Source organism: Hydractinia symbiolongicarpus, chromosome 13, assembly GCF_029227915.1.
Source record: "Hydractinia symbiolongicarpus strain clone_291-10 chromosome 13, HSymV2.1, whole genome shotgun sequence".
NCBI classification, from domain to species: Eukaryota; Metazoa; Cnidaria; class Hydrozoa; order Anthoathecata; family Hydractiniidae; genus Hydractinia; species Hydractinia symbiolongicarpus.
The window spans coordinates 13,468,881-13,494,897 of NC_079887.1; the positions used below are offsets into that span (position 1 = coordinate 13,468,881).

The 26,017-nt window shown below is 34.0% G+C and overlaps 1 protein-coding gene across 3 annotated transcripts; it reads right to left on the reverse strand.

Moving 5' to 3' along the window:
• Positions 1 to 936: 936 nt before the first annotated feature.
• Positions 937 to 25,579, reverse strand: LOC130623463 (MAM and LDL-receptor class A domain-containing protein 1-like). Of its 3 annotated transcripts, none has more exons than XM_057438949.1 (15): positions 25,520 to 25,579; positions 18,461 to 18,524; positions 14,082 to 14,237; positions 13,025 to 13,335; positions 12,855 to 12,954; positions 10,272 to 10,445; positions 9,858 to 10,013; positions 8,817 to 9,127; positions 8,648 to 8,747; positions 5,725 to 5,898; positions 5,465 to 5,635; positions 5,099 to 5,272; positions 4,812 to 4,985; positions 1,809 to 1,910; positions 937 to 1,630 (listed from the first exon to the last, which is right to left on the reverse strand). In XM_057438949.1, the coding sequence occupies exons 1-15, from the start codon at positions 25,553 to 25,555 to the stop codon at positions 1,410 to 1,412; spliced, it is 2,424 nt and encodes an 807-aa protein (XP_057294932.1). In that variant the 5' UTR covers positions 25,556 to 25,579; the 3' UTR covers positions 937 to 1,409. The 3 variants fall into 3 exon arrangements, with proteins under 3 accessions (XP_057294932.1, XP_057294933.1, XP_057294934.1); XM_057438950.1 differs by lacking the exon at positions 25,520 to 25,579 and adding an exon at positions 21,333 to 21,359; XM_057438951.1 differs by lacking the exons at positions 18,461 to 18,524; positions 25,520 to 25,579 and having other exon boundaries at positions 1,207 to 1,630; positions 14,069 to 14,111.
• Between the last annotated feature and the right edge of the window lie 438 nt (positions 25,580 to 26,017).

A 26,017-nucleotide genomic window follows, 5' to 3' on the forward strand; every position in this document is an offset into this window, starting at 1 on the left:
AACAACGCAATATTGATTGTTTGAAGATTGGTTCGTGTACACTTTTTTTACAACATTGAGGGAATAATGAAAGTTTATTACCCATCACTTTTCTAGGAGAAAATTTCAAAATTAACAAATTTCTAATTAAAATTGGTGTGATCTAAGTGAAATTGGTTAAAACACGTGGCAATGAATTTATCTTCACTCTTATAATACAAGTTAATCAGAGACCACTTCTAAAATTAAAGTCCTAGTCGCGAACATCTTGTATTGGTAACTTATAAATATCAGCAATTAGTTTACTATGCCGGAGCTTCCCAACAAAGTGAGTGAAGATATGAACAACCCCTTACTATAAAGTGAAGGAAGCTAATTTTTAGGCATTTTAAATATCCAACCAAACAATAATTCACAGCAAGAAGCCCAGGGGCTTGAAGATTTCCGCCATTAGCCTAAAAAATTTTAAAATTTGAAGTTGATCTTGAAAACGGAGAAATATGAGGTAAATAAATCATTGAGTATTCTCAATTATTATTGTAAAGGGCCTGAACACTTGCACAATATCACTGAAATATCACTTAATTTCTTAAAATATGTTTGTATGTATAATTATGTATTGGATGTATAATTATATGTATATGTATAATTTCAACACCTGACATGTGCGTCATAACCTCATAATTTGCTGCATGGCTATAATATCTTAATAAAATCAAACGAGTTTGATTTTAATAATATTGTTGGTGATCTGGTTTCGAATGCCTTTTGTTTGTGTGACAATAGATCTATTATCTGCTAGCGTTGTTGTGGCAACATGAAATCAAATGAAATTATAACGATATTTTAACAAATTATAAGTATATTGCAGAAAAATTATAACTGTATTATAGAATATATTTTACAAGTGAGTCCTGGCCTTAACTAACCTGCAATGTTAAAATACAACTCAATAAATAAAAATAAAATTCATGAATAATTAATTAGTTCTGCTGAATATAGCTTTAGTCTACGTGCTTGAAAAATTGTACAAAAAGAAATGACATAACATCAAAGATGGCGCATTATAAGACGATCTTCATTATGCTACACTGCACGAGCTTTAACTTTTGATAGCATATAAACTTTAATAAAGTAATGTTCATTGGATAATAAAACAATCTGTTGCACTGTTAGGATTCTTATTGGCTTAAAACTCATTTTAGCCTCGTTCTCAGAAAAAAATCTTTAGCCCGGATAAGTTTCGGGCGTCCAGCCTAGCTGCGCTGTCTCTATCTATCTATCTATCTATCTCTCTATCTCCTCAGGAGATTTTAAAGATTCCGCCTTCGCTGGCGGAAATCAAAAATGGCAGTTTAAAAGACATGCGTGATCGTGCTCACACTAATCTGCATTTATTAATGAGTTAACCTGTAAGCAAAGTTAAGAAGTTAAATATGAGTGTTGACTATTACATTATTGTCCGTTTGATGTATATTTTCGTAGTCATTAGAAGCCTTGGTGGTGTTTTCTAATTTAGCGTAGTTGCTTGGTGTTATATCTTGTATCTTAACATCTTCATAGTGTTGAGTTGCTGTTCCGGCCACATAATCGTAGACATCATTCTCACTTTGCTTGCTATCCCGACGTTTGGTGTTGCAAGCAATTATACCTGAATGCAATAAAGATAACTAAATTCTATTCTTACGAAGTCATTCTCTTTGCTGCCAGGGAAAGATCTATATTTCTAAAAATAACTTATTGATTTTTCCTATCGTCTAAGAAAAGAATGTTGATGCATCCAAGATTGATTTTATTGAAAGAAGTGAAAATATCTCGAAGTACGATACCTTTGCACTTCAATATGATAACGATAATGATGACAATTATCAGTGTAGTACCAATTGAGATTACAGACACAATGGCACTTTTTCTAATATCTTGCTTATTATCTAAAAGTAAAACAAGAAAATTTTGTCTTGATACTCAAGTAGAGTGCTGTAAGAATATTTGAAGTGCAAAAAATTTATAAACAAATATTAGACTTTCTATTTTAGATGAATAAGATCATGGACGATTGTAGAGAGATCCAGATCGGGTGGGTTGACCAAGATTTAGCAAATTAGTCCCCATTCAGCCCAAGGTAGTTCCTAGTTACTCACACGGCAGATGATCTCAGTTATTTTAACACCTTTCCATGTTATTTGGCCTCTTAGAATATCGATTGAATGACTTTACTAACCTTAATAATTTGCCCTTAATTAATCCCTTAATATTGTTTTGAGGTGAAGTACATAAATGAAAAACATATATTATTAGCTGCGGAGCACACAACTTCTAGTTTCTGCTGAAAGCTCTAACAAAATCCTGATCTTTTGGGATTCAAGTGAAGATATGCGTATCTCGGACGCGGCTAGTAAAATTGACGTTTAATCTGCCATTTTGAAAGTTGCATAGCTCAGGTTTGGAAAAGATCTCCTTGTGTCTCGCAAATGTTTCGTATGTTTTCTATACTTCTATATGCTAATAAAAATACCATCACATCTACGTTAATGTTAGTAAAATGATTTTTTTTTTTTAGCTATAAATGACGTATATAGCGAACCAGCTAAGGTAGTCACTGTCAAAAGATGTTTTTAAATTTTAGCTATAATACTCTGTTTAACAAAGTATTTTTCCATACATCATTAATTATTGTGTTTGCTTCACAGTAACAGGATAGAAAAATTTATCCTAGTGTTATAAAAGAGTTTTGACGGGATTTCCACGCTTGTGTATCAAATCTGAAAAATCGACAGGTGATAAAATGCAGACTATATAAAAGAAGAAAGTTAACAGTCAGGGAGAACTGATAATTAGCCTGTAACAGGTTATTTAGTTGACGCCTATACAGCTATAATACGGTGGTGATCTTTTTTACCTAAATTTCCACAATTTTCTTCAATATGTTGATATTGTAATGTATGCCTTCCCCATGTTTTTCACGCCTGACTACGTCTTTCCAATGTTTTTCCATAAAATCAACGTTGTCATTTCGAGAGCATTTACATATTGAATGAGGTATATACATATACAGTATATAGCTATATGCTGTAGAATTAGCCGCATATATATACACTATATATATACGGTTAATTATACAGTAACAGCCGCCATATTTGTTGAAGAAAAGTGTGGAAATTTAAGCAAATCAAATCTCTGCCATATAATTATCCGCACAAGCAGCTAATTTTACAGCATTATCGTATAATTATCCTATAATAGCTAAGTATCTTTACAGGCTTATTATCAGTTCAACCTGCCTGGTTAAGTATGGTTAAAAAGCTGGTAGCATTTTTTCACTGATGTATGTTGTAAATTAGTCTGCATGCAAAAACTAGATTTCTTTTCAACATCAAAATATGCATTCACTCAAAATTAAAGTCTGTAATAGGCTGGTTGGTCTACGACTTATCGCATGCTTATTTTCTCTGTCGATTTGCGCAAAAGATCGTGGGAATATATACAACACCACATCACAATGAAACTTGTCTAAAAATGCTCAGATTTATAGAAATTTTCTGTAGACCATGTCTGAAAGGGTGTTCTATTGGACTAGCCTTCAACCCATAAAACGACAGTTAACTATCGCAGATATTTCTAGATTTTCGCCCATGATATATCTCCCTGTCACCCTTCTTAAGGCGTCCCTTGCACAAATTGGCAATTTGGTTACCCGTTTAAATAAAATATGCACATTATTATTGAGCTTGCTGCTCAGTGACTAAACAGGAGGGGTTCTACAATTTTGCGAGCCTGTTTAATTTTTCCTCTGTTAAAAAAAGCACCAAAAGCTCATTTTTTATTAGTTATGTTATTAAGTTAAAGTATTTACAATGCAAGCTCAAATGAAGCCTGTTTTTTTACAGTATATATATTCAATCTTGTGCTCTTAACCGAGAGAGGTAATTAATTGGCATGGTAAACGACATTATTTTATTTGATCTGAAGTTACATGGGTGTTCTTTTTTATAAAATAGCATTTCTAAAAGGGCTTGTTATCGGATGTATAACATACGTACCTGTATCCTGATGGTCAATGTAGTTTATTATATTGACCACTTGACCAGTCATTGTTTAACATTATTTTGGAACCTTTATAGGGGAACAGATTAAATTAAATATAATATGCCGTCTGACAATTTTTGCTATAACAGACCTCTGTAAGAGTTTCACTGGAAGCACTCCACACTGGTTGTGCAAAATGGCTTAACTTAAATAAGTCCACAACCTAAATTGCAAGGCTAACCTTTTGTTGTTTTAATGAATTTCTTACCTTCCATGCTTTAAAGTGTTTTCTCGATGCTGCGTATACTTTGTTGACACAAACTAGCTCTTATGCAGGGATTTTGTTTTATTAAAACATGCTTTTACTGGTACAACGTTTATTAGAAGCCTTATGTAACTTTATTTTTTATTATACTTCAGTCTTGCATTTGTGAAAAGTAATAAAAAACGATTTTTAGTAATTAGTCTAGCATCACCTGTTGCAAATGCAAGGCAAGCGAGGCTTGAGTTTTTTGTTGGTTTGCGATACGTTTTATGATTGGAAATAGGCTCTGTGTATCTTCAGAAACAAAAGAACCCAGATTCATTATAACATTGGTTCCACAGCTTCATAGCTGTGCAGCTATCTTGTATGTTTTTGACTTATGGTAATGATATGTTGTATATTATGTAATAATAATAATAATATGTATAATATGTAATAATATATCATAATATGTTTAATACATAATTTCAAATAGCTTAAATTGTAACAGCCAATGTCGCACCTTTAATAAGATATTAGGTAAAGTAGTCAAAATACGAACCTGGACATTGCACTCTAGCATTACACGTTCTGCTTTCTGTAAGGACGCGCCCACCACAATTTCCACCAAAGCTTGTTTGAGTACATGTACGCGTCTTTGTATGTTTAGCAGGGGTGGCACCAGTTTGACAAGTTTCAGTGCAAGTACTCCATTGTGTCCATTGAGATAGTACACCTATATTAAAATTGTTTAGGGTCACTCGGACAGGTTTAAATCCAAGATTATTAGTCCGTCATTGATTTCCATTCTTAAAAGAGAATTGTCACTCAGATAGCTAAACATGGTACCTGTACAAGGAACTTTGACGTTACAGTCAGTAGTTTCAACCAATAAAGCACCATTACAATTTCCTCCAAACGTAGCTCTTACGCACGTACGTCTTCTTTGTTGAGTTGGAGCTTGAAGGCCTAACTGACAAGACGCAGAACACGCACCATACGCAGACCATGGAGTGAGACTTCCTAATATTTATGAGAAGACAAGCATACGTACTAGGAAAAGCCGAGAAATATGACAAAACAAGAAGATAAAAAAAGATGCCTAAAGAGGGCCTGGACATGGTAATCAGCAAGATTATAAGAACTTGATTATTAGTTCATTATTGACTTGCTTTTTTTAAATAAAAAATCCATTAAATAAGTTCCATATATCACCTGGGCAAGGTACTTTGACATTGCAGTCAGTAATTTGAAACAATAGAGAACCGCTACAATTCCCTCCAAACGTAGCTCCTACGCAAGTACGTGTTCTCTGTTGAGTTGGAGCTTGAAGGCCTGACTGACATGTAGCAGAACATGTATCATACGACCATGGAGTGAGACTTCCTAAATCATTGTTAAAAAAAAATTAGCAAAAAGGAAGTGTGAATAGACAAAAAATTTGCCAATAAAAAATGACACATAAAGAAGTTAACCTGGACACGCAACTCCAACATTGCAGTCTCCTCTCTCTATGACGCTTCTATTACACATTGTGCCAAATATTCCACCATTACATGTTCTTGTTCTGAATTGAGTAGGGGCCGTACTAACATTCGATTGACACGTTGCGCTACAAGTACCATATGCACCCCAGTTGGACCACTGACCTGGAAATTAGGTGCAATGAAATCTTCATTAAAGGATGTGTTAGTCATGTCCAAAATCCAGTTGTGGTTATAGCAAGTCATACAAGTCTTAAAAGTATTAAAAGTATATTTCTTCATTTTTTTAGCCGGATATCAAGATTCTCTACATTACCAGTTGATCAAACCGTGTTAAACAAAGGACTTATCAGTAAATGAAGATGCACTACTAAATGTATAACCAACACAAAAAAATCACATAATGCAAAACTTTCGTTGTATATTTCGTGTCTTTATATTAGATGTTTTGTTAAAAGTTTATTTGCCCATCGCTATTTTTAATGACGTCAAACAGAAAAATTTATAGAATCGTGTACTTTCAACAAACGGTTAAAGAGATACAATGCTACGTCAACAAGCTACTTTAGAAAAAGTGTACTATTCGTTTTTTAGTAAATCAAGATTGTTGCCTTACAGAAACATAGGATTAAATTTTAAAAGAAATGACAACAAAGGATAAAACGTTTGTCAGTATAACAGAATCAAAACATTGAGAATCATTTTAAAATGAATTTGCCATTCTGAAATGGAAATTTCCAAATGCTTAGCCATAGACATGTAGCCTATGTATTTTTAGGTTTTTATCACTCAACAGAAACGATCTTTGCTGAAAATGATTGCGGAGCAAAAAGAGGCGTTGCAAACACTGTCAAAAAAATCGTGTATATATACTTTACCTGTCTCATATATACGTTTTCTGTTTTGATAGTTTTAAAATTGGATGGAGGGATAAATGAAGGATGAATATGTTGTGTATGGACAAACTTACCATGTGAAAAATACACTTTTTGACCTCCATAGTTTAAAAAAATATGAAGAGAGAGTCCTTAGCAAAAAAATATCGTCAACTTGTTGAAGGGATAAAATATTGCGAGAACAAAGGCGTGTGGAATAAAAAAGAGTGAAACTTGTGTGTGAATCGCTTTAATTATTTTGCACAAACACCCCCAAAATAGCAATTTGCACTAATAAGTTTTATGCTACGCAAATAATTAAGATTGGCACTAACATAAATGCTTAAATACTATTAAAGTACCCCATAAAAAGCTCAATTTTGCACTAATTCATTTTTGCACTTCCTAAAAATGTTTTACTTGAAATGATAAAATAATTCTGTATCACCTTGATAAAGATTTATATACATTTTGTATCACATGAAGTATTGATTTGTCTCTTTTTATTGAATGCCCTCTTCAAATCATTGAAAGTCTGCCTTAAGAGACAATGATTGGGACAATGATTAAAACTTGTGTTAACTTAGTTTGTGCTACAATTGTATTATTGTTCCTCATTTTTTGAATGTTTTTTCTTTATTAGATCCGCTTTTATGAAAACACTAGTCGTTATCCCATGAAAAATTCCACGGGTTCGCCCGACCTTTTTATACCGCATTGCGTGCTTCTCGCTATTGCGCAGCTAAGCTACCATTTTGCGTGACAGACAGACAGACAGACAGACAGACAGACAGACAGACAGACAGACAGACAGACAGACAGACAGACAGACAGACAGACAGACAGACAGACAGACAGACAGACAGACAGACAGACAGACAGACAGACAGACAGACAGACAGACAGACAGACAGACAGACAGACAGACAGACAGACAGACAGACAGACAGACAGACAAACAGACAAACAAACAGACAGACAGACAGACAGACAGACAGACAGACAGACAGACAGACAGACAGACAGACAGACAGACAGACAGACAGACAGACAGACAGACAGACAGACAGACAGACAGACAGACAGACAGACAGACAGACAGACAGACAGACAGACAGACAGACAGACAGACAGACAGATATAGATTCACCGTTAGCATTTTTAAAACTGAGCGAGAGAGAAGGGTAACGCCTAAATAATAAAAATAATGAAGCACTTAATGAAACGTTCAGAAGTTTAATTTTATAGGATTTGTATATATCATAGAATGTCCAAAAATTTTTAGATCAATTCCAAGGACATTGAGTTAAATATTTTAATTACTTTTTTGTATATATTTATAGACATTCGTTTTTATAAGAACATGGAAATAAAAGAAAGTCTTGTAATGTTTTTAACGTTTTCGAAATGCAGCTTATAAATGTTGTTGGAATGTTCTTAATTTACGGGCAGGGGAGCTTATTTAATTTCTGCCATTAGAGGAGGCGCTTAATTAGCAGGGCGGTTAATTAAGCAGGGGTGCTTATTCAGCACGGGCGTTTATTCTGAAATTTACGGTATTCCAGTAATTCGGTAATAATTGCTACAGAGTGTAGCACTTGGTTTTGTTATATTTTGTTTATATTTTTATTAAAAAAATTTGTAGTCAAGCTTTACAAAGCCTTATAATAATCTCAACATGTTCTTAAATTTTTATATATTCTGTTTTGGGAGGGCTAAAAAAGCGTTTCGACGTAAAAAATGTCGCCCACCATTGTTGGGTGATTAGGAAAAATTAACGCTGAGAACACAGTTTCTCGCTGCGCGCCGCTTTGCCGCATAATATTTGCATCGCGCTTTTATTCTCTAAGGATAGACTCACACTGTATATGACATATTTTACTCCCATAATTATTATCTGTGCTAATGGCGGAAATCTTCAAGCCATCAGGCTTCTTGTTAAATTTTGAAAAATCCACGTGGCTGCTTGTTCCAGAGGGCCAAAAGATCTTAGGCACTAACGAAACCGCTATTAAAAACGTCTGAAAATCTTTTCTTACTTTTCCAAGCTTTCACCAGTGAGCAATTCACAGGATAGAATTTCACATCATCAATAGCTTTATCAGCTTGATAATCAACCCTACTTCCATAAAATTGAAGCTGAAAAGATAAATTGTTTTAAATAAAGCACAACGTAAACTTGAATACTTGGAATAATACAACACTTACGTGGTAGATTTCGGGTGAACTTGGTATATCAACAGACTGCAACATCCAGGCATTAACTGGCAGGAATGTAGTTCTTCTGTATAGCACTGTTTCTAAATTTTTCGTGACTTGAGCAATGTGAAACTTTCCTGGATTAATAATAGATGCGCTGGAGTTTTCATACATATGCAACCAGAACATCATGCAACGGGATCCGCTAAAAGCTGGCATATCTTTTATCCATACAGAATCGTCGTTAGAATAATAACGGGAATCATTGACAGGACTACTTAAAGATGCTTCAAAGTACAAATAGTGACCTCTGTAATCCCCTAAACAGGAGTAAAAGAGTTAAAAATTTAAAACTAACAACTTAAATTAAACTGTAAGCATATGGTACAAATGTGTTTATAATCTTCTAAAGTAAAGTTAGATCTTCATGTTTTTATTAACTAAATTGGTAACTAAAATAATGTAAAACCAATTAGTAAAACCTGGTCTGAAATCGATCCTGACAATGTGCTGCAGACGTTTGACGAAGTAAAATAAGCCTGACGTGATAATGGTTTCGAAAATGAACAATTGGTGTGAGGCTTTTAAGTAATTGAGAATGTAGAAAACATGAATATTACAAGGACAAGTCTTTTTGCTTCATTTATTAAAACGACATGTCGTCTGCATTACAAAATTGTGCTTGATTCTTTTTTTGAAGACTACTTGCATTCTGATATACTGTTTTAAATTCGTCACATGCAAAATTCAAGAGGATGCTGTGTCAAATGAGTTATACTTTCCTTATCTCAATAAATTAGAAAAGGGGGGAGATTTCAAAAATTATCTATCGGATGAAGACGATAATTTGTACTCAAATACATCAGATTTTGAAGAGCTTTGGTATTTTCTACTCAAATAAAAATTATTTGTTTTTACTTTGTATATTACTTGTTCAATTTTATGAAAGTATGTTTTCTTAAGTATTCTAAAAAGTAACTATATCTTACAGAAAGCCAACAGAACCCTGCGAATAATTACACATACCAAGGCATTACCTTCCACACTTACCATAAGTGTGGTCATTGTATGGACCAGTGTTGTCCGTCTTTGTTCTTCCAGAATGCAGAGTCCATCTATTTAATGCTGAATGATTTCCCGAATAAGTGAACTGGCACATTGTTTTGTTAAACAATGAAGGTGTTTCAAATGAACAGTCACATTTATCTAAAACAATAACATGAATGAAAGATCAGTAATTTGAAACAATGGAGAACTGCTACAATTCCCTCCAAACGTAGCTCCTACGCAAGTACGTGTTCTCTGTTGAGTTGGAGCTTGAAGGCCTGACTGACATGTAGCAGAACATGTATCATACGACCATGGAGTGAGACTTCCTAAATCATTGTTAAAAAAAATTAGCAAAAAGGAAGTGTGAATAGACAAATAATTTGCCAATAAAAAATGACACATAAAGAAGTTAACCTGGACACGCAACTCCAACATTGCAGTCTCTTCTCTCTATGACGCTTCTATTACACATTGTGCCAAATATTCCACCATTACATGTTCTTGTTCTGAATTGAGTAGGGGTCGTACTAACATTCGATTGACACGTTGCGCTACAAGTACCATATGCACCCCAGTTGGACCACTGACCTGGAAATTAGGTGCAATGAAATCTTCATTAAAGGATGTGTTAGTCATGTCCAAAATCCAATTGTCGTTATAGCAAGTCATACAAGTCTTGAAAGTATTAAAAGTATATATCTTCATTTTTTTGGCTGGATATCAAGATTCTTTACATTACCAGTTGATCAAACCGTGTTAAACAAAGGGCTTATCAGTAAATGAAGATGCACTACTAAATGTATAATCAACACATATTGTAATAACTTTCGTTGCATATTTCGTGTCTTTATCAGGTCAATAATTATATTAGATTTTTTATTAAAAGTTTCTTTGCCCATCGCCATTTTTAATGACGCCAAACAGGAAAATTTATAGAAACGTGTACTTTCAACAAACGGTTAAAGAGATACAGTGCTACGACAACAAGCTATGCTAGAAAAAGTGTACTATTCGTTTTTTAGTAAATCAAGATTGTTGCCTTACAGAAACATAGGATTAAATTTTAAAAGAAATGACAACAAATGATAAAACGTTTGTCAGTATAACAGAATCAAAACATTGAGAATCATTTTAAAATGAATTTGCCATTCTGAAATGAAAATTTCCAAATGCTTAGCCATAGACATGAAGTCTATGTATTTTCAGGTTTTTATCACTCAACAGAAACGATCTTTGCTGAAAATGATTGCGGAGCAAAGAGAAGCGTTGTGAACACTGTCAAAAAAATCGTGTATATATACTTTACCTGTCTTATATATACGTTTTCTAAATGAAGGATAAATATGTTGTGTATGGACAAACTTACCATGTGAAAAATACACTTTTTGACCTCCATAGTTTAAAAAAATATTGATTCATATGAAGAGAGGACTCTTCCAGCCATCGTCCTTAGCAAAAAAATATCGTCAACTTGTTGAAGGGATAAAATATTGTGAGAACAAAGGCGTGTGGAATAAAAAAGAGTGAAACTTGTGTGTGAATCGCTTTAATTATTTTGCACAAACACCCCCAAGATAGCAATTTGCACTGATAAGTTTTATGCTACGCAAAAAATTAAGATTGGCACTAACATAAATGCTTAAATACTATTAAAGTACCCCATAAAAAGCTCAATTTTGCACTAATTCATTTTTGCACTTCCTAAAAATGTTTTACTTGAAATGATAAAATAATTCTGTATCAGCTTGATAAAGATTTATATACATTTTGTATCACATGAAGTATTGATTTGTCTCTTTTTATTGAATGCCCTCTTCAAATCATTGAAAGTCTGCCTTAAGAGACAATGATTGGGACAATGATCAAAAATTGTGTTAACTTAGTTTGTGCTACAATTGTATTATTGTTCCTCATTTTTTGAATGTTTTTTCTTTATTAGATCCGCTTTTATGAAAACACTAGTCGTTACCCCATGGAAAATTCCACGGGTTCGCCCGACCTTTTTATACCGCATTGCGTGCTTCTCGCTATCGCGCAGCTAAGCTACCATTTTGCGTGACAGACAGACAGACAGACAGACGTATACGGGTATTATGATATAGATTCACCGTTAGCATTTTTGAAACTGAGCGAGAGAGAAGGGTAACGCCTAAATAATAAAAATAATGAAGCACTTAATGAAACGTTCAGAAGTTTAATTTTATAGGATTTGTATATATCATAGAATGTCCAAAATTTTTTAGATCGATTCCAAGGACATTGAGTAAAATATTTTAATTACTTTTTTGTATATATTTATAGACATTCGTTTTTATAAGAACATGGAAATAAAAGAAAGCCTTGTAATGTTTTTAACGTTTTCGAAATGCAGCTTATAAATGTTGTTGGAATGTTCTTAATTTACGGGCAGGGGAGCTTATTTAATTTCTGCCATTAGAGGAGGCGCTTAATTAGCAGGGCGGTTAATTAAGCAGGGGTGCTTATACAGCACGGGCGTTTATTCTGAAATTAACGGTATTCCAGTAATTCGGTAATAATTGCTACAGAGTGTAGCACTTGGTTTTGTTATATTTTGTTTATATTTTTATTAAAAAAATTTGTAGTCAAGCTTTACAAAGCCTTATAATAATCTCAACATGTTCTTAAATTTTTATATACTTTTTTTTGGGAGGGCTAAAAAAGCGTTTCGACGTAAAAAATGTCGCCCACCATTGTTGGGTGATTAGGAAAAATTAACGCTGAGAACACAGTTTCTTGCTGCGCGCCGCTTTGCCGCATAATATTTGCATCGCGCTTTTATTCTCTAAGGATAGACTCACACTGTATATGACATAGTTTACTCCCATAATTATTATCTGTGCTAATGGCGGAAATCTTCAAGCCCACAGGCTTCTTGTTAAATTTTGAAAAATCCACGTGGCTGCTTTTTCCAGAGGGATAAAAGATCTTAGGCACTAACGAAACCGCTATTAAAAACGTCTGAAAGTCTTTTCTTACTTTTCCAAGCTTCCACCTGTGAGCAATTCACAGGATAAAATTTCACATCATCAATAGCTTTATCACCATAATAATCAACCCTTCTTCCATAAAATTGAAGCTGAAAAGATAAGTTGTTTTAAATAAAGCATAACGTAAACTTGATTATTTGGAAAAATTACAACACTAACGTGGTAGATTTCGGGTGAACTTGGTATATTAACAGACTGCAACATCCAGGCATTAACTGGCAGGATAGTAGTTCTTCTGTATAGCACTGTTTCTGAATTTTTCGTGACTTGAGCAATGTGAAACTTTCCTGGATTATTACTAGATACGCTGGAGTTTTCATACATATGCAACCAGAACATCATGCAACGGGATCCGTTAAAAGCTGGCATATCTTTTATCCATACAGAATCGTCGTTAGAATAATAAAAGGAATCATCGACAGGCCTAATTGAAGATGCTTCAAAGTACAAATAGTGACCTCTGTAATCCCCTAAACAGGAGTAAAAGTTAAAAATTTAAAACTAACAAATTAAATTAAACTGTAAGCATATGGTACAAATGCGTTGATAATCTTCTAAAGTAAAGTTTGACCTTCATGTTTTTATTAACTAAATTGGTAACTAAAATAATGTAAAACAATTAGTAAAACCTTGTCTGAAATCGATCCTGACAATGTGCTGCAGACGTTTGACGAAATAAAATAAGACGGACGTGATAATGGTTTCGAAAATGAACAATTGGTGTCAGGCTTTTAAGTAATTGAGAATGTAGAAAACATGAATAATACAAGGACAAGTCTTTTTGCTTTATTTATTAAAACGACATGTCGTCTGCATTACAAAATTGTTCTTGATTCTTTTTTTGAAGACTACTTGCATTCTGATATACTATATTTTAAATTCGTCACATGCAAAATTCAAGAGGATGCTGTGTCAAATGAGTTATACTTTCCTTATCTCAATAAATTAGAAAAAGGGTGGGGTGGAATATTTTGGGAGGTTTCAAAAATTATCTATCGGATGAAGACGATAATTTGTACTCAAATACATCAGATTTTGAAGAGCTTTGGTATTTTCTACTCAAATATAAATTATTTGTTTTTACTTTGTATATTACTTGTTCAATTTTATGAAAGTATGTTTTCTTAAGTATTCTAAAAAGTAACTATATCTTACAGAAAACCAACAGAACCCTGCGAATAATTACACATACCAAGGCATTACCTTCTACACTTACCATAAGTGTGGTCATTGTATGGACCAGTGTCTCTTGTGTTTGTTCTTCCAGAATGCAGAGTCCATCTATTCAATGCTGAATGATTTCCCGAATAAGTGAACTGGCACATTGTTTTGTTAAATGATGAAGGTGTTTCAAATGAACAGTCAAATTTATCTAAAACAATAACATGAATGAAAGATCAGACTCTTATAAGCTCCAAGAGTATCTGCTAAATATAAACCATTTTAAGCTGAAGTTTGTCTTCCTATTTCTTGGTCTTACATAGGGACACGTTTTTTTTTACTGTACCACATTAATATATTTAGGGTATATGAGGAAATTGCTGCTCTTTGTTAAAAAAAGATGAATTAATCTTCATGATCCCAGATCAAACAAATGTCGTTTTGTATTCTTTATGTGCGAAAAAAGGTTGTAATAACGAATATTTAAAAATCAGAGTATATTAGAATTCTTTTTATGTTCCTTATTACACAAAGATAGGAGGAGGGAAAAAGAGTGGGAGAAACATTTCTAAAAATTCTATTCTAGTATTTAGCTGTATTTTCCGCTGCAGCGCAAAAGCATTAAGAGCTTTTAATTAGCGCATACATTGTCAGAAAAATAATTAACAGGAAGTTTAACACTATATACATCGGAGTACAGGCGGATGACTTTAATGCCGGTGTTAAATCCCCATAACTTTCCTTGCCAATTCTATTTACGCGCAGGTTTTAGTAGAATGTCTTCCTCTTTGTTAAGGGCAAGTAAAAGTAAACAATTGCTCTATTCACTGGTTGGTTAATTTCTGAAAAAGAAGTTTGTTATTACACCAGTATTTCTAAACTTTTCAAAAAAGTGATTTTGTTACGTTCTCCTTAGGGGGAGTTTAATTTTTCATATTTAAGCACGTGCGCACCGCAGCAAAATATCACCTGACTGTGTTTATTCTTTTTTTTAAAGCAAGCATTAAGCTTTTATATGCCTGCCCTTTTGTAGCAATATTCAATCATATTTTTTTTTGTTTAAATTTAGTCTTTTTCGGGTAAAAACAAGTGATATATATATATTTCAATTCAATTCATAAAACTATTCAGACTTCCAAAACTATTCCATCCTTTAAAAACTATTCAATCAATTGCAAATTTTTCATTCAATCTTCCTGGGTCGAGTGCGTTCTTACGATCTCCCCCGTGGTGGTAGATTATCAAAGATGTCCTCTAATAACAACAACATAAGAGTTGCACAGCTTCTTGATGAAGCTAGTAAAAATATTAGATATGAAGAAGGCTCGAGCATAAATTCAACAGTCCGACGTAAAACAGCTATGTTTCAACAAAGTCTACCAAGTGGGATTCTAGTCACCTAAATATGAATGAGAGGCTGAGAGCAGTTGCACCTTACAACACGAGTAGCAGAAATGACACAAATTGTACTACTGGAAGATCTTCTACTATCAGTTCAAGAACTCCAGTTAAAAGTAAAATCACGAAACCCATTGCATTTGCTCTATTTTCTTCCAAAGAAGAGGACACTCCGAATATAAAATGGAACAGTGTTGTAGCTAATGGGATTGCTATAATTACTGAGAACGACAGTGAAGCTGTTATAAGATCAAAAATCAAGGAGTCACTTAAAGGATCATTTTCTTTACTTAGACACAATGCCTTCGATTTTGTAAGTGAGTAAAACGCAAGCAAATATCAAAACGAGTATAGCTCCAGGAATGGAGTACTCATACGGTTATCAAGAAGTTGGTAGGACAAGGTATAACAATAGCAGTGACGTTATATGTGATTAAAATATTTTTTTTTTTTGTCAGAAGAAAATTTTGTCCTAATTAGTTTTCTCTGATAAGGCATTTTGAGATTTTTTTCACAGATACTGTGTAAATATATTGTAGTAGCCTTTTTAGGTTTATACAATACGTTGTTTTTTATAGGTTTCCGATACGGAACGATGAGGGACGGGTTCTAGTTCATGTTAGAAGGTGAAGATGACAATGACAAGGATGATATAGAGAATGAGTTGCCCCCAGAATTTTCTCCGAGCCATGTTACGTCACAACCATCATTGTCACCACCAATTCTACTTTCAAGTGCTGCTAGAACACAGTTATCATTGCCACAAATTCCTGTTATTAATAATGACAAAAATTAGGAACAATCAAAGGGCTACAAGACCAAAAATTACCATCCTCGCTAATTGCGTTTAGAAACAAGATTTTCACAGTTTCGGCTAAATTATTTAAACTGCAATGAAGAACCATGATTTTTCTTGACTTTCCATTAATGCAACCATGGTTAACGAAATTCTATCAGATCAGGGAATGATGGCCGTCAAGATGCTACGACGAATTTGCCAATGGTGCAAAATAAGAACGCCTGGCGATTAGTGTTTTTAGGGTCTACCGGATTCAAACTTTCTCATCAGCATTAGTAGATACTTCTAAAATTGTGAAAATTGTTGCATTGATTGATTTATTGATCTGTGACTTGACTAGATTTGTTCTAAATCGTTAAAGACATCTGATATTTGCATTAGTTGTAATCGGTATTCTTCAGGAAGAATTTTTTTCTCGTCAAAACTATTGATTCTTGGAATCCATTTTAACACATAATACAGGGTCTTTTTGTTAGGAAGAGCAAAAATCTTCATCCATTTTCCAATTATTATTTTTTGTTTTTGCACATAGCAGAACTGGGGTACCATTATTATTCTTTAGAGGCACACAGAGAAGAAAAGTAGGACCGCTCTCGCCCCAGGAAGATAGAATAATTTTAATGATTGAATAGTTTTAAAAGGATTGAATAGATTTTAAAGATCAAATAGTTTTAAGTATTGAATTTTAATTTATATATGACATGTTTTTACCCCCAAAAGATTGAATTTAAACAAAACAAGACGTATGATATACGCAAACAACTTCGCGAATAAAGTCTATCAAATTGGGATTTTTGTTACGAAGTTAGACACGACATATTTTACTATTCAGATACGCAATAATATTTGTTACACGCTTATTTTTCAAAATTGATTTGTGAGACCTTCCTGAACGGAAAATTCCTCGAACTTTTAATTTTCGATAGGTCCGTCTTGGGTGAACCGACTGACAGGTAGAAGAAAGACCACAAACCCACAAACCCCAAAATTTGCGAAATTCATTAATTCAGTTAATTCTGCCTACATTCACTTTTAAAAAGTTTGGTGGAAACACCTTTATTTACTAGTTAGTTTAACAAGTGTTTTGAACACTTCTCTTATCTTTTTAAAAAAGAAAAAAGAAAGAAAAAGTAAAAATAGTTACCAAGGTGAGATTCGAACACACGACGACTCCCGTGTCGGTGCTCAGAGAGGCAAAAATTTCCATTCTTGTAGGACACATTTGCGTTTTAATACAAGCTCACGAGCTTGTAATAAAAATATGATTGAATATTTTGAAGTTTAATTAATATTCTCGTATGTACTTCTTTCTAGAAAAAACTATTTTAGATTTAAAACTCTATTTTAAAACGACTTTCTGATGTCGAAAGTTATCATTTAACCGGTCTATTTTATCAGTGCTTTTTCACATGATTAGTCAAGTATACTCTAACTTGTAAATATAGCACGAATACTTTTAAACTTTTTGTTTAATTTCTTGCATGCAATGTTTGCCAAGATATATTCAGTATGTTTTTCTTACAAATTTTACTCGACAGCGATTTCCACAGAAAACAGACAAACAGATTTTAGAACTAGATCAATTTTCCTTAAAAAGAGTTGGTCGAGCGCTCTGATTTTCTTAATTAAAAAACAATAAAAAATCCAATACATTTGAACCATACAAGAAATAGTTGTTTCTGTTTTTTGTCCTCTGAGGTAAGACTTGATAAATTAAAGTATATTGTATAATCGGAAAAAGACGTTGCTTGCTTCGTTTGCAGCAAGATTTTGTAAGTTTAACATTTCTTAGTTCAACCAAATTTTAAGTTTAAATAGGTGCAAGCTAATGTAACGGAAAAAAAATTGGTAAAGAAAATAACTCTTTTTACTTTTACAAAATTATTTATATTCTCCATCAAATCAGATTCCGCCTAATCTCATTGCGCCATTTTCTTTTTTTACTGTTTCATAATGCCCTACTCTGGAATGAGCACGAACCAGTGATCCTATTTTAACAAAGAAACATTTCTAATTTTTCTAATAATTAGGGCTGATTGAATTTCCTGTGATTTTCAATCGACTTAATTTGTTACTGATCTTTGTGAAATATCTGATTTTGCACCTTTAGAATGGTTGTCGATAAGGTGATAATGATATTGACACATTGTTCGTCTACTTTAACGACAAAGGGATACAATGTGTGTACATTCAATATAAGCAGAACAAGCTCCCTGGTGGAGGATAGGATTTGTTACCTTCACTTGTCCTAACCATCATTGCAAGCAACAATAGAATCTGATATATGACCAACATATTAATCTAAAGAGAAAAACAATTTTAAACTTCATTTCGCAAATCTCGCAAAAGGAAAGGAGAACTGCGCACGGCACGGCTGCTGAATAAAAGTTCATAATGACAGTATTAATTTTGAGGACCAGACCGACTGGTTGGTCTGGTCTTGGTCTTAGTTAACCGACTGGTAGCCTTGAGGCAGAGCGTTTGCATCCAGTGCGGGAGGTCTTAGATTCAAACCCCGGTCGAGTTATGCCATAGGCTATAAAAGTGTGAATCTATCCTATCTGCTTTGTGCTCACTATAAGAATAGGATTGATTTCTTAGAGGTTGTTTAATTGAGCGATTGCTGTTGCTCAAATGGAAAATGACAATTATTTCGAGTAGTTTATCCATAGGTAATTGGGACAACTACTTTGGAAAAGTCAGTAACTGTTCAAAGTAAATTATCTGAGTTTATTCAAAGGATGCAGGGCGTGGATGAAAAACAATTATCGGGAAAACTTAACCAGAAATGGATGAACCTGAAATTTTACTTAATGAATAAACACACTAATATTTCATAATTCGGGACCTTGATCGTTTAGTATATATTACCCTCTTTGACAATATCGCATCGTGCAGGGATAAAAAGACAAATGTAGATATGTAAAGAAAAGCTTAGTTTCATAGGCGCTTGTATAGAATATGTAAAACCTAAATCGTCTTTGTATCTTTTACAGTCAAACCCAATTTAGGAATTAATTTATAAGCTAGTTGAAGAAACCCACTTACAAATCCACCTACAACACTTTGAAATTCTCTTCTTATCATTAAACGGTTTGTTATTAAGGTCGCAGATAATGATCGCACGGTACAGAGTACAACATAGTATATATATTTTTGGAATTATGAACGAGAAAACTATATGTCATATTGTACAAAACATTTGCAGTCATGCCTCACATAAACAAAATTTTTATAAAATACAGATATAGTTTTAGCATCCTCGTTCCCAGGGTTTGTTGCCTATGTCAAAGCCACTAGCGCTTACTTGGCGGCTAAACAAGACCCTGATACAGGCTACTTTTCATAAACAAGACCCTGAGACAGGCTGCTTTTCATAACCAATATATTGGTTACTATAAATAATTAATGAGTTTGTCTTGCTGTTACAATTTCAGCAGCTAATAAAAGCAACTTGATCGAGTCCTCGTTCTTCGCATGTACATGGCGAAGACGATGTCTTTTGGTTGTTTATGTTTTTCAACGTTTGACTTTCTATAGTTTTCAAACCAAATTATTAATTGTTCACCCTGGAACTATATTTTATAGTGATGAAATCTTTCAAGAAGCATTATTTATCAACAAAATGTGGTAACGTGTGATTGGATAAGCTGATTTGTTGGGATATATACTGATACAAGAAGACAATCTACGCTCAATTTAATTGGCTAGCTTTTATATTTTACAAGTCTAGTACCTCTTTTGGAAAATTGTAAGTCTTAGATTGTGCTATCTAGCTTCTAGTTATATATTAAATAAGGAAAAAAACCCGAAGCTAACTAACTAGCTAAGTATAAAATGTCTCCCCATCGTCTTATAAATGTTAGCCAAATATTTTTTTATAAGCAACTCAGTTGATGAGACTGGGCTTAAAATTGGGTCAAAAATTAAGCATATTGCTCAGCAAACTTCAGTCCTAAGCTACGAACCCTTCCCTCTCCTCAGCTAGCAACTTTCCCAGTTTCCCATAGTTGAACTATGGCGAAAGTTTTTCTAGTAGCAGTAGAAATATATACTGCATTTAAACAATACTGTAATGTCCTTTAGCATGATAAATTCACTACTAATGATCATCCGAAAGGTCAAAGTCTGGTTCACTTTCCCGAGTTGTGTTGGTGAAATAATTATAGGTTCTAAAGCAACCACATGAAAAACTTGTGATCAAGGCCTTAGCAATCTAATGTCTGACCCAAGAGATTAATCTACTTGTTTATTACTTAAATGTGTTATATACCTAGTTACATAAACTTTCTCTTTGTTTAGTACGTTTTTAGGATCTTTAGCAAAATATGTCTTGTGGATAATTTCATTTTAGCTTAAATCCTTTTTGTAGTGTTTTAGACCCAAATTTTGTTTCGAAACATGACATTTTTCTAGCTAGCTGTGACTTTTGTGGCCAAATTTTTCACAAGTGTGATGTGTCTGCTAGCTAGCTATACATAACAAACCAACATAATTTTTTAAAATTGTTGTTAAGTAGTCAGATTAGTTGTTTAAAATTGGAAAATGCGTCTAGCTGGTCTAAAAACTACACTTTATGAAGAGCACTTGGTTTTATTAGGTAACAAAAATGTATAAAAAATAAGATTTATTTTTATTCAGTAATGACTTAAGATAGCTAGTTAGCTAGTCTAAACCAATCGCATTACAGAACTCACCAGCCTGTACCAGGGGTTTTTCACCGCCGGTCCTGATGTCAAAAAGGAAAAGCCCCTGGGGACGAGATTGTAGTTTTAGGCGATATTTTATAAACACAGTTGTAGATAGTATACACACATAATTCGGGTATTAGTAAATAAGACTAGTTGTCGTATCTGTGGCACAATCAAATTGATTTCGTCAACTGCTTTAAAAAATCAAGATTAGTTGAAACGTTTTAGATGAAATAGACAGCGATTTATAACATTGTTAAGCGTCTGTATCTTTGCCCGTGATCTCAATGATAATAAGGCAGATGTATTTATAGAGGAATAAAAGTTAAATACCCGTGACTTTCGTATAATTAAATTTCTAAAATAAACAAAAGAATTTATAAAAACATACAAAGACATAACAAAAATAAAAGCTTACCAATTGTGACATTGTAAATGTTGTTATTTGTTATAGCAGTTCAAATATGGTAAATCCTGTGAATCAATTTCGTCCAGGAGGACAGTAAGAGTACTGGCAAAGAAGCTACTTAATTTGTTTATTGCGAGCCAACTAAGTTGGTAAGGAAAGAGTTTTTAAATATGGGCTTACTTTTTAAATACTTTAAAAAAAAAGTACATAAATGTATATTTTTAAATTTAGCAGGAATATATATATTAAAGTTAACTTTCTTCCACCCTTGTTCTAATAACACACTTCTGCTCTTCTAATACTTTCAGAAATTACGATAAACGCTTATTTGTTATAAAACAACAATCCCACGAAACTCTTGTTGAAATGTAAACTTTATATATTTGCAGAGTTGCTTCGACTGCTCCAATAACTTTATGACTCTATGACTCTAAAATTTACAAGACGTTCTCCTATTTATATATTAAAGATAAGATACTTTAGAATGTTCTAGTATATTCCAGATGTTCTATATTTACTATTAGTAGTTTCTAGTATAGTTATCTTATTTCTGGAATATTCTCCAATGTCCCTTATATTTCTAGATAGTACACAAGGTTCTAGAATGTTCTTGCGGCAAGAGTGCCTATTTTCAACACTCCTCCTCACTCGCAGTCCGTAAGGTTCTTTAATCCGATCATCGTTCGCAACTTATCAAACTGTACTCGTCCGATTCCTTTCGTCATTATATCTGCGATCATATCTCCAATCATCTTGATAAATTCATCAATACGTTTTTGATTGTTTCCGGCCAGTATGATATCATCAACATATACAGCGATTATGAATGTTTCTTCATCTGTTTCAAGCGTGTATATACAAGGATCGTTGTTTGATTGTTTGAAGCCCATACTCTTTAGATGTTTGTCAAGTGCTTCGTTCCAACATCTAGATGATTGCTTCAATCCATAGATACTTTTCTTGAGTTTACAAACCAAGTGTTCCTTTCCTAGAATTTCAAATCCCTCTGGTTGTTTCATATATATGGTTTCGTTAAGTTCACCGTTCAAAAATGCAGTTCCAACGTCGAGTTGATGCAGGAGAAGTTCTTTCTTGACTGCCAATCCAATCAACGTTCGTATTGATTCGAATCTAACTACCGGAGAAGTTGTTTCGTCATAATCTTCTCCATATCTTTGATTGTATCCTTGTGCAACCAATCTTGCTTTGTATCGTTCCACATTCCCATCAGAGTCTTGTTTCTTTTTGTATACCCATTTGCTGCCAACAACTTTTCTGTTTGGAGGTAATTCAGTCAACTCCCATACTTCGTTTTTGTGTAGAGAATCCAATTCGGCTTCCATTGCTTGCATCCACTTGTCTGCATCATGTCCTTTGATTGCTTTAGAAAATGTATTTGGATCTTCTTCTTGAGTGATGTATACCCATTCTCCGTAACGATCAGGAGGCCGTCGTTCTCTTACTTGTCGCTCTTGCTCCTCCTGTATTTGATTATCTGTGTTTTCTTCACGAGGTTGTAATTCGATCTCTACTTTTGGTTCGTCTATGTCACGGTCGTCTTTCAATTCACCACAGATTTCATTGAATGTCACATTTCGGCTGTAAAAGACTCTCTTCTTGTCGTTGTCATATAGACGATATTCCTTGATTCCATCACCGTATCCAAGAAATACACTCTTCTTGGTTTTTGAATCAAGTTTTTTTTTTCATCTTTTGGTACGTGAGCATACGCATCACATCCGAAAATTCGTAGATTTTCGACATTTGGTTTCTTTCCAGTTAATACTTCAAAGGGTGTCTTCCCTTTAACTGCTGTCGTTGGACATCGGTTACGAAGGTACGTTGCTGTAGCCAAGGCTTCGGCCCAAAATCGTTTTGGTAACTTTGAATCTGCTAACATTGATCTTACAGATTCCACGAGTGTTCTGTTCATCCTCTCTGCAACTCCATTTTGTTGCGGTGTTTTCGGAATTGTCAACTCATGATGAATACCTTCTTTCTTCAAATAGTCTTCGAACTCTTTGGATGTATATTCTCCACCATTGTCAGTTCTAAACGTTTTTATCTGAATTCCAGTCGATTTTTCCACAGTTGCTTTCCATTCTTTAAAATTCTCAAACACTTCACTTTTGTGTTTCATGACATATACCCATACGTATCTTGATTTATCGTCAATGAATGTAACAAAATATTCTGCACCACTAAGTGATTTTGTTTCTATCTTTCCACAAACGTCGCTATGGATTATACCAAGGAGATTTTTCGATCGATCTCCTCCTGTCTTCGGAAACGGTATTTTGCTTTGTTTCCCATCAATGCACGGTTCACAAAATGTCGGTTTCTTTGTTGCATCATAATCAAACCCTTTAACAAGTTTGTCCCTTGCCAATCGTTTAAGATTCTGCACACCGAGATGACCGTATCTTCTATGCCAAATTTCTTCCTTTGTTGTAGCGTTATTATCACATTTCATAACTGTGTGATTCTTCTTATTTCTCAATCCATTACAGTTGAGATGGTAAAGGTTGCCATGCTTTGTTGCTGTACCAATGATTCCGTGTTTCGCATCCACGATGTCACATTTGAAATCTTCAAACTGAAACTTCTTTCCATTTGTTGCAGCTTTTGATACACTAAGTAAATTGTACGAAAGTTGTGGTACAAATAAGACATCAGATAACTTGCATACAACGTTTCTGTTTTCTGAAATGTTCATTTCCAAGGTTACTGTTCCTTTTCCAATTGCTTGTACTGAATATCCATCACCGACAGTGATATCTTGTGGTATTTCAAGTGACGAAATTTCTTCGAACAATTCCTCTTCGTTACACATGTGACATGTTGCGCCTGAATCAACTATCCAGTTACTTTTTCCTTTGACTGCCAAAGTATTTTCAGCAACTAAACTGATGATTTCTTCGTCATCATCTTCTTCTTCTTCAGCCGTACACACATTTTGCGGCTTCATTCGATTTTTACCGTACGTCGAAGGAGTCTGTCTCTCGAACTTCTTCGTTAATTCTTTGCAATATCGTTTCACATGACCAATCTTTCCACAGTGATAACATCTGGGTCCCTTTCTTGGCTTTCCATGATTCGATGTCATTGCTTTGACATTCGTTTCCAAAGTGTCCTTATCTTTCCGCTTGCTTTCCTCGTGTAACAATCGTTCAGTTACGACTTCAAGCTTCGGTACTTCAGCACTAGCCTCCAGAGCTGTAACTAGCATATCATACGAGTCTGGTAAGCTTGCTAACAAATGAACAACTTTACTTTCATCATCCAACGGGTCTCCAATAATTGCAAGTTCATCGAAAATTTCTGTCAAAGCTTTAACGTGCTTTTGAACAGATTGCTCATCTTTCAACTTCAAGTCATACAACTTCCTGCGTAGTGTCAATTTATTACTCCATGTCTTCTTTTGGAACTGGTCTGCCAACTTCTTCCAAACCTCAGTAGGATCTTCTGGATCTGGTCCAAGCAGGTATAACAGCGTTGGTTCCACCGACAAAACAATCGTAGCTAACGCACGATCTCTACGCAAATTAAATTTCGGAATTTCTCTCTCTTCAGTTGGAGCATTTTCTCTTCCATCAACAATTCCCCAAAGTCCATCTTTGATTAACGCCATTCTACACTGTACCTTCCAGGTAGCATAGTTTGTTCCATTCAATGGTTTTATCAATACTTTGGTGCTTTCCATCGCCATTTGTTCCGTATTTAACTAATCCGGATAATCCGTTTCAGGTTTCCACAATACGATTTTTCGTGCGAACTTTACACCAATCCAAACCAAAATCAAAACAAACTCGTCGGACACACAAGATGGCTTCTTCTTCTTGAATATTATTTCTGTAAATATTCAATCTTCTTGGGCATAGACTGGGCCCATAACCTGTTGAAATGTAAACTTTATATATTTGCAGAGTTGCTTCGACTGCTCCAATAACTTTATGACTCTATGACTCTAAAATTTACAAGACGTTCTCCTATTTATATATTAAAGATAAGATACTTTAGAATGTTCTAGTATATTCCAGATGTTCTATATTTACTATTAGTAGTTTCTAGTATAGTTATCTTATTTCTGGAATATTCTCCAATGTCCCTTATATTTCTAGATAGTACACAAGGTTCTAGAATGTTCTTGCGGCAAGAGTGCCTATTTTCAACAACTCTAACTTTAAAGAACTTACTACAAGCTTTCTGCTCGACTGCTGTCCAAATTGCATGCTGCTAGAAATTGTCTGTTTAATAAAAAGCAGTGGCATTAAATTTTTATTATTTTTAATCGCATTAAAAGCAAAAGAAGTTATTAGATTTAAAACAAAGTAATTAAAATTCCAACTGGTTATAATGCATACCTTATCTGCAGAATTTTAGCAGAGTTTCGGTAGCATGATTATAGATAATTTGATTCCATTAAATTATGCACAGAAAGACTTTATTGAGATATATACCAAGAAAACCCTGGTGATTTTAACACTCAGCCAGTAGGGAAACCTGTGAAGAAAATGGCGATTTTTATGTTTACTGTGGGCATATCTAACATAACCTACCTGTTTTTTTATACGAAACCTAAGCATTTTGGTTGAGCCTAGACTTTCCTAAAATTTTGATAATTTGAGCACGTTATTTGATCCAAAATAAGTGTTTATTAACAAGGCCTTCTTAAGGTTTCGACTATGGTTTTG

What these genes read in the sequence shown, in the direction of transcription:
- LOC130623463 (XM_057438949.1), bottom strand. Translation starts at nt 25,555, where the DNA reads ATGCAATTTGGACAGCAGTCGAGCAGAAAGCTTGTA. An exon ending in ACAGGTGGAAGCTTGGAAAA is followed by an intron (nt 10,446 to 12,854) that starts GTAAGAAAAGAC and finishes CCTAATTTCCAG; the next exon opens with GTCAGTGGTCCAACTGGGGT. An exon ending in TGTCAAAGTACCTTGCCCAG is followed by an intron (nt 5,273 to 5,464) that starts GTGATATATGGA and finishes CATAAATATTAG; the next exon opens with GAAGTCTCACTCCATGGTCT.